This window comes from Cucurbita pepo, chromosome LG13 (genome assembly GCF_002806865.2).
Source record: "Cucurbita pepo subsp. pepo cultivar mu-cu-16 chromosome LG13, ASM280686v2, whole genome shotgun sequence".
Classification (NCBI taxonomy): Eukaryota; Viridiplantae; Streptophyta; class Magnoliopsida; order Cucurbitales; family Cucurbitaceae; genus Cucurbita; species Cucurbita pepo.
The window spans coordinates 938,908-948,372 of NC_036650.1; the positions used below are offsets into that span (position 1 = coordinate 938,908).

Here is a 9,465-nt window from a genome sequence, read left to right on the forward strand (position 1 = left end):
TTTTTTTTTTTTTTTAATTTCTCAAACATTTTTCCTAGTATGAACTTTATATGAAAATTAATTTTAATAATGACCCTTGCTTTTACTTGGAACGTTCTAGATTTTATACTTTGGAGTATGGTCAAACATCTGATCTTTCCGTGGATTGCTAAGTGCCTTATACTCACGGGCGCCTTTTTTTTCCTCGGTTTCTTCCTTTTCTTGCTAGGTTCGAGGAAATTTATAGCTTAGACTTCGCCCTTGGCATGAGGTGTGGGGGTCATATCAAGATATAAGCAGCTGTAGCTAAATGTTCAAAGAACAAACCTTTCCTTTGATGCTCAGCAAAATATCTAGAAGGTTGAAAATTCTTTTGCTACCATTTCATTATCAATTTGAAGCATAGGGGAAACTTGAACATTATTTCAGGTGGGGGCCATAATTGTGATTTACGGAATGTACTCTCTTTTAGCTTATGTATCGCCGTCAACCTCATGGTCTTAAAACGCATTTACTAGGAAGAGGTTTTCACACTATTATAAGGAATGCTTCGTTCTCGACGTGGGATTTCACAATCCACCCCTCTCGAAGGCTAGCGTTCTCGCTAGCACATCGATTGGTGTCTGACACTTATACTATTTGTAACAGTCTAAGCACACCACTAGCAGATATTGTCCATCTTAACCCGTTACGTATCGATTTTAAAACGTGTCTGCTGGGGAGAAGTTTTCACACCCTTATAAAGAAAGCTTCGTTCTTCTCTCCATATATGAGCGGAGTTTGGAAAAGAAAGCAGATAAGGATAGCCATTAGCCAATCCTATTCCAACTTCCACCACTAACTAAAAACATTAGTACTCTAGCTTTTCTTGATTTCAAAATTGGCTCCTATCGCCCACCAACCAATCACCTTCCAATTGGGTCATCATCAACCAACCAGTTCATTGCAGCTGTACCACATTTGGGCCTCCTAACATCATGACATCACTGATCCATTACCTTCCCCCATCACTTTAATAGACAAGCCACACGGTCACCACTGCAACTTGAACCCAGGAAAGGATAAGTTCCAACCAAGTTTCGACTCTTCAACCAGGAATTTTCACGGTTATACTAAGTACTAAATGCCTAAAGTCTCAGTATTTTTATGCATATACTCTTCTGTTTCTAAGGTCTATTTTTTCTGGGTTTTTTGTGTACCCGTAACCTGGTTTCTCAGAAGTGTTCCTTGTGAAAATCAAACTTTGTTGGGCCCTTTTGATTGAATTCATAGCAGAGATTGCTAAGTTCTTTTGCAAGGATTGGTGCTCCACAGTAGAATACTCCTGATACCAAATGTCAAAACGAGAAGAATTAGGTTAGGAAATTCAGTGGTTTATCCTACTGTTTATTTTTTTGAAGCGGACTCACCTATTTTAGCATTACAATGCTTGGAACAAATTCTGGAGAAAACTTTCTTCCAATTGGGCCTTGCAAAATGAGTTCTGACCTGATCATGGAAAGTAAAAGGGTCTTTAAGAATATGGGTAATTTGGCTACACTGAACGTGTAACAAGAATTCATTGATTTGAAGGTCATAAGTAAAAGATCAAGAAATGGTTAGGAACCACGACTCTTCGTAATGGTATAATATTGTCCACTTTGAGCATAAAGTCGGATGACTTTTTTTTTTTGTTTCCCAAAATGACTCGTACCAATGGAAATGTATTCTGTACTTATAAACTCATGATCAACCTCTTAATTAGCCAATGTGGGACTCCTCTCCCAATGATTCACAAAAGTCCTCCCCTCGAACAAAATATACCATAGAGTCTCTCCTGAAACCTATGGAGCCCTCGAACAACCTTCCCTTAATCCAGACTCGACTCCTTCTTTGGAGCCCTTGAACAAAGTACCCCATTTGTTCGACACTTTAGTCACTTTTGACTACACATTCAAGGCTCACAACTTCTTTGTTCAACATTTGAGGATTCTATTGACAGACTAAGTTAAAGGCATGATTCACAACTCTCCACAATGATATGATATTGTCTACTTTGAGGATAAGTTCTCATGATTTTGCTTTTGGTTTTCCCAAAAGGCCTCGTGTAAGTAAAATGTGTGCTCCAAAAATATGAATTAAAACAAAAGGTCAAACTCTAGTATATCAGAAAATTGATTAGATAGTTGAAATTTACCTTGGTGCCAGAAACAATATCCATCCCGTTCTTTGCGTGAGTTAGTGCTTGAACCATCGTGATGAGGGCTGATCTAGCGTCTCCTTCCTCGTACACACTGGTCAGATAGTTGTGCATCTCAATGACGCCCTAAGTTTCAAGTCACGAAGTTTATAAAAACGAATCCATGTAGATGACAATCTAGTTGAAATTCTATATTACCCTTTGATCCATCTCAGCCACTTCATTCATGACCCCTTTGAACCAGTCAAACGAGCCCTGTTCCCTGGTTACCCAGTAAAAGTAAGCTTTAGTTGTCTTCAGAATCTTCTTTCGTTTGGGAGAAACCCTGGCAGTCGACGAAGAATCCGTGCTTCCGAAACTGAGATCCGACTCTTTACCTCCATCTGCAATTGAATCCTGTGTAAGGAAAGCTTGATGATTATCATATGAATGTTTGTGCATAAAATTCCAAATTAAACGTTTTGCTTGTTAAATATGCATATTAGTTGAAATATCAGGATCCAGTGATGCATGCTGCAGGTACTTACTGCCTGCTCCACCATTTTGACAATGCTATTTAGCAAATCCTTCAAAATGCTAACGAAAGGTGTTGCTCCAATACCAAGACCAACAAGTAAGAGAACATCATAATTTCTGTAGTCTTGTGCAGGTGCACCATAGGGTCCATCTATCAAGAGTTTCGGTAAGCTGTAACGCATTGCATGAGAAATAGTCCATTAAGAGAATGCAACCCATAGATAGAGCTAGAATTCGGAAATGAAGGGATTTTTAAGATGAACATACCATTTCTTGGTCGTTTCGTCAGCCCTGAGCAACCCACTCTTCCCACTAACTGGTGTTTCACAAGCTTCAGCAAATACCCTCTTTAATTCTTGTGTCCAATCACCCAGCTGCCGTATGTGAACACTCAGATAGTCATCCCCTGGAGCAGAAGTAATCGAAAATGGATGCCTGCACGCAAAGATGATCGGCACCATATCAAGCTACGTGGAGGTATAAAACCTTCACGCACAAAATTTGTCTACAAGTTTCAGTTAAGTTTCTTGAAAATAGTGAAAAGCGAACTAGACAGAACATAATGTATTAGAAATCACGACTCTCTACAATGGTATAATATTATCCACTTTGAGCATACCAATGGAGATATATTCTTTACTTATTCATGACAATTAGCCAATGTGGGACTCTCTCCCAACAATCCTTAGCAATCCTCCTCTCTAACAAAGTACACTATAGAGCCTCGTGAGGCCTATGGAGCCCGCAAACAACCTCTCCTTAATCGAGGCTTCGAACAAAGTACACCCTTTGTTCGACACCTAAATCATTTTGACTACACCTTCGAAGCTCACAACTTCTTTGTTCGACATTTGAGGATTCTATTGATATATCCTGAAATTGATATTGCTAAGTTAAAGGCACGACTTTAATACCATGTTAGGAATCAGAATTCTCTACAATGGTATGATAGCTTTGGGGTTCTCCAAAAGACCTCATACTAATGGAAATGTATTCCTTATTTATAAACTCATGATCTTTAGTCAATTAGCCAAGGTGGGACTCCCTCCCAACCATCCTCGAACCTAAATAATAAGTTGGATACAGCTATATAGTCAAAAACTGCGCACAATCCACAAATGGCAAAACTCATAGAAGCAGACAATTGAGTTACAGAGAAGTTAATTCATTAATAATAAGCTGAAAGCAGCAAATGCGAAAAACAATACCAACGCAAAAATGAAATTTTCTTGAGGAAATTATACTTGACAAGAGTCGTAATAGTATTTACCATTCAAATGGGGAAACGGCGGGACATTGGACAAACATGTACTGTCCACTCTTATAACGGAACTGAGGAGGTTTAGACATTTGTAATGCCAGAACATTTCCCGGGTAAATAGCGACCTGGATAAGCAGAACAATGAAACGATTGGAAGGCAAAGAAATTCGAATCTAGTCTTGAACATTTAAGCATGAAATCGGGGCGAGGGACATTATGCGGCAGTGTCAGTAAGTACTATCAGAAACCTTGAGGAGTCGAACACTGTAGAAGCCTGAGCGGAAGAATCTAAGGGTCCTTTCCCCAGCATAGAGTAAAACTGGGATGCCAAGATACATCCAAGTCTGCTGTAAAAATCAATACCTCATAAGACATTTCTAGTTCGTGCAAAATAAATTCCATGTTCAAGCCAAATAAACAGAGTATTAGTGGGGAAGTATCATCACTCTTACCGTCTTACAGTACCATCTATTCTCAAGATAGAGGAAGATGCCATGAATGACGAGCAAAACGTAAACAATGACAAACAGGTGGTGCGAATACCAGAAGGCATTGAAACCAGTCAGCCTATCAAATGGCTTGGGCAGCTTAACCAAGCTCCTTCTAAACCATCGGGTAGCTAGAGTGAATGCCACTGCCATGAAGATGACCATTAGTATGCCAGTCACAGCTTCCCATCCCTTAAACAAATCTAAGTAGGTAGGCTTGTCTGGTCCAAAGTAACCCTTCACATAATTATAGCTTTGATCAGATGACTGTACGAGTCTTGGAAAATCACAGGCAAGGTGGCTCCCTACATGGAGAATGACACCAACTCCAATCGCTGCGGCTATCGTCTGCAGGTGAATTAAATAATCATGGCTTAATTTAAAGGAACCCACGAGGTTGACCACTAAAGTTAATGTCTTCCTAAATAAACGCCAAGCAAATGTGTGGTTAGTTTGTACCTTGTGGAAATTGATATTGTCGTCAAATGGTACAAAATATCCCAGCCTGGTAGACCTTATCCAAGTGATGGTATTTCTACATACGGGCAGCAAAATGATAGCCATGTTGAATTTCAGGGTCTCAGCTGCACCCTTAGCCGTAAGGAGACAGTAGCCCATGACCATGGAGGCTTGCCTCTGCTTGTACAGGAAGAACTTCCACATGAAAAGGCCAACCAAGATCATGGCCCATAATGTCAGCACCCATATTCTCCTCCAATTCTCCTGCAAATAGTAGAGTAGTTTTGTTCTTATCCTTGTTATGGGGCCTTTGTTCCTTAATCCCTGTATGTTCTGGCTCAATGCTCGGCTTGTATAGCTGAGGGCTTGACTGTTGTTCCGGTACGTGTCCTTCTGTAGCAAAAGGGCTTCCAAATGCCACAGCTGCACCACCGTAATCACCAAAAAAAAAATTGTAAATTCATATTTAAAAGAAAATTAGTGAATCATTTATCAAATCTCTCATTTCTACTTCTTGTTAACTCATAAAAACTAAATCTATGGTTAAATTAAAATTCGTGTCTATTTCATCTTTAAATTTTAGAAATTATTTAATCTATTCCTAAATTTTAATTTTGTCCGATAATCCGATTCATTATATATTATAAAGTTGGAGGTTTATTAGACATGTTAGACGAACATAACTCTCCACAATATGATATGATATTATCCACTTTGAGCATAAACTTTCATGGCTTTACTTTGGGCTTTCCCAAGAGGCTTCATGCCAATGGGGTTAGTATTCCTCACTTCTAAACCCATGATAATTTCTTAAATTAGCCTGTGGAACTTTCATCATCCAACAAGATAAAGTTAAACAAATAATAATAAAATTCAAAGTCGAGAGATTCATTCCGTTCTAATTGGCTTGCATGTAAGTAAAAAAATATTAAAATAATAATAATAATAATAAAAACTTTGTTAGAAATATGCAGCAGAGAGGAACCAACCTCGATGTAGCCCAGCCTTTCAGGGTCCAGCTCCTCCATGATGAGGGCCGCATATTCCTCTGCCTGTTCCTTTAGCCTCAGTAGCTTGTTTGCAGAAGCACTCAGCATAATAATCTAAAAGAAATAAAGTAAATTAGATTAATATTAAATATGATGGTTTATAATAACGAAAATAACACTCTGTTGGCCAAACCAAAAGTATTAGGCTAATGCAAAGAATATGAAGGCCACTTTTCCTTTTCCTTCCAAGGAGGGAAAGAGAGACAGTCATCTTCTTCTAGAAAAATAAAATTAAAAAAATAGAATCATAATCATATGAGAATCTTGACGTGGAGTAGGCCAATTTGTCTGAATATAAAGTAATTAACATTTAATTTAATCGCATCACGTTGATTATGCTAAATCCATGCAGCTTTTATACCACAAAAATGGAGACAAAAACCTTCCTCACCCCACTAAATCAAATTATTAAAGTTTAAATCTTACTTTCGCTAATGAACTTTTCAACCCATTCGTTTAATCTCTGTATTTTTAAATGTTTTATTATAATAAATAAATTACAAATTTAATTTTGTGTTAATAGACCTCAAACCTTAAAAGAATAAGAAATATAAATAGAATTGGGAAAATGTGTATTCTCATAAATATTCATGAGCTTAAATAAAATACAAGCTACAACTAATGCCGAAGAAAAATATAAAATAATTAAATATTAAAAATAAAATAAAATATACTGTAAATCAATCATAAATAAAGAATATTAAAATATAATACCTAAGATATATTCCATAAATAATAAATACTCTAAATATTATATCTCAATAAAAATATATAATAATTTCTTAAACTCTGGAGTTTGATTTTAAACTTAGGTTTAATAAGTTTTAATTTTTTTACTAATCAGGATTTGAATTTTTTTAGTTGAGTCAATCTGACCAACCCAAAATAGGTTTCACAATCCAATCTTACCCTATTTTTATGATAGACGGTTGAATGTTTCTAACTTAGACGGTTGAATGTTTAATATACTCAATTTTATCGGACTTTAGTTATTAATGTAATATGTATATTAGATAATTATATTTCTTTTAGAAAAAATTTACCACAACTCTAGTATATATCATATTATCAAATATAAAATATAAAATTTATTAAGAGAGTTTTAAAATGAAACTACGGTCTTAAATTTATAATTGTACACAAAAACTTAAAATTCATATCAAGGGAGTTAAAATTGCAAGTAAATTTACCTCTTTGACTTCTTCTTCGGTAATTCGGCCGTCTTCGTTTTTATCGACCCTGTTAAAAAAAATGGACATCGGTAAAAATACGAAAATTGAAATTAAAAAAAATAAATGGCAACTGTGAAACGACGGGAGTCCGTTTCATTTCTTGGTGGTGACGGTGTCGTTTTCTGTTCTTGCTTTTCGGCTTACGGAAAAATAATTTCCATGAACTTAAAGAGATGGATGATAATGATATACATGTCGAAGAAGATCTGCAGTCGCGAATCGAAACTTTGATCGGTGATTTGCGACCAGAACTCGAAGAGTTCGTCTCTGCTGATTTTTTCGACCTTCAATCTTCGTCTTCGACTCAGAGCATCGAACAGTTCCAGAGCAAACTCCTTTGAATCTTTCATTCCTAGCAAACGGAAAGGAAATTAAGAATTTGATGATCTAAAATTTTCCAGAGAGAAGAAAGTGTTGGAAGAGACGAAAATCTAATTTGCGGAGTAAGAGAGATCGGAAAGAAAGGATTTCAGAACCTATGCAGTGAGCGAAATCAGAGCGGTAGAGGACTCCATCCTTGGCGAGCTTATCGAAATTGCTCTGGATTTCGTTCCAGGCGTCGACGCCATTGATCTTACTACTAATGAATCTCAGGCCGGGAAGCGCTTTACAAGCACCGGAACGAGTGCGATCAAGCAGAGCTTGCCGCTTCCTTAGAGCTCGAGCGGCCAACGCTGAGTCAAATCCATTTCCGGAATCGGTAGAATGTCCATTGCTCCAGGAAAACCGCTTCAACTCGGCCTTCAGCTCCTGCGAAAACTGCCTTGCCTTAGCAACCGCTTCCGCCTTCAGTTCCTGCGAAAATAGACGCAACAGATTGGACGAGCTCCGCTTAGCCGTCGGCGATCTCGACATCGAAGCAGACTTCGGAGCTTCAGATCCTACAGAGGCGGCGTTATCGATGTTGATAACCGTAGCCGGCTCAACGCTGCGTAGGACGATTCTATCATCGTTCTGTAGATCGACAGTGACCTCGACAAACACCTCCCCCACACTCGCTTCCGTTCCCGAAGACGATCCTGTGCTCATCTTCGCATTTCCAGGAACCGTATCTGACGCCCACCGCCGCTCGTGCTTCGGAGCCCCCCTCATTAATCCACCAACCGAAACGCAATAACCAAAGCTATTCTTCCAACAACTTCACACAAAAAACCAGAAAACCACAAGCATCGGCAGTTACGACTAACATGCATCGCTGAAAAGAGATCAAAATGCAATGGCCGTCCACACACAACACTTTTAGAATCTCGCAGCTCCTGATGGAGAAAGAGCAGTAAAGGAACAGAGATTCGGAGCAGAACAGATTACAAAGCCCGGAGCCAACAGATTAAATTCAGAGCATATTCAAAAAATTTCCATAGTGGGATTGGTAAAAGGAAAAAGAAAGATCACCTCGAGGTTGATTTGATACTGAGAATCGTAGCAGAAGAAGGAGACAGCACTGAAGAACGTCTAGAAGGAACTTTTTGCTTTTGCTCAGTGTGATACACTCCTTTATTCGTGAGTCATGATTTTGTTTGTTCTTGCTTTAATTTTTTATTGAGGAACGTTTATTGTGGCAGAACGCGGCATGGACTTTCGAGGTTCAAAAAAGGCTTGGTGGTAACTTGTTTAGACATGACTTAACTATGATCTGTACCTTTACTTTAAGAACTCGTAGCAATGAAGATAGTATTCATTCATTATAAATTCATGATCATTCTCTAAAAGAGTCGCTCTTGAGACTTTCATCCAACTGTCTTGGATTTGTAGAAGCACCAAAATATAAAAGTATAACTATTTAGTAAGTTTAATTTAAGTACTTTTTCGTGTCTTTATTTGATGCAGTAAATAGATCATTGGCTAATATCATACTATTTTGGCGTATCAATAGAAAATTATACAATAAATAAAAAATATATTCAATCAATATTTTATTGTTGCATAGTATCGTTCCATAAATATGTAATTAATTATTAGTAATGGAGTAGATTTGTGGAGATTACTACAATGGAAATGTAAAGTATTTTGAAAAATTATATTATACATAGTTCAAATCTAGATATGTTCATTTTATCAATAGGATGAGGCTCGTAGAACCCACTCCAAACCGATAGAGAATTTTCCATTTAGACTGATAATGAGGGAGTGGACAGCTTAATATAAACATATTTTCAATATATATATATATATATCTTATATGTATTGAATGGGTTAATTTTGGGACCTTAATTGTAATATTTAAACCGTTTAATTTTTTAAAAATAGTTAAAAATTATGTTGAAATATAAAAATTTGAATTTTAAGAAATTAGGTTCCGTAG

At 37.3% G+C, this 9,465-nt stretch overlaps 1 protein-coding gene across 1 annotated transcript; it reads right to left on the reverse strand.

Moving 5' to 3' along the window:
• Positions 1–679: 679 nt before the first annotated feature.
• Positions 680–8,603, reverse strand: LOC111808287 (respiratory burst oxidase homolog protein A-like). Its single transcript, XM_023694181.1, has 14 exons — positions 7,640–8,603; positions 7,356–7,515; positions 7,122–7,170; positions 5,872–5,985; positions 4,883–5,305; positions 4,388–4,771; positions 4,184–4,279; positions 3,945–4,060; positions 2,942–3,109; positions 2,686–2,845; positions 2,357–2,554; positions 2,156–2,284; positions 1,389–1,467; positions 680–1,303 (listed from the first exon to the last, which is right to left on the reverse strand). Exons 1-14 carry the CDS (start codon positions 8,253–8,255, stop codon positions 1,194–1,196), a joined length of 2,802 nt encoding a protein of 933 aa, XP_023549949.1. The 5' UTR covers positions 8,256–8,603; the 3' UTR covers positions 680–1,193.
• Positions 8,604–9,465: the final 862 nt, after the last annotated feature.

Excerpts from the sequence above, each read along its gene's own strand:
- LOC111808287 (XM_023694181.1), bottom strand. The coding sequence starts at position 8,255 with ATGAGGGGGGCTCCGAAGCACGAGCGGCGGTGGGCGTCAGATACGGTT. Across the intron at positions 5,306-5,871 it reads AAAGGCTGGGCTACATCGAG|CTGTGGCATTTGGAAGCCCT; the intron begins GTTGGTTCCTCT and ends ACGGTGGTGCAG. Across the intron at positions 2,555-2,685 it reads TCAAAATGGTGGAGCAGGCA|GATTCAATTGCAGATGGAGG; the intron begins GTAAGTACCTGC and ends TTCCTTACACAG.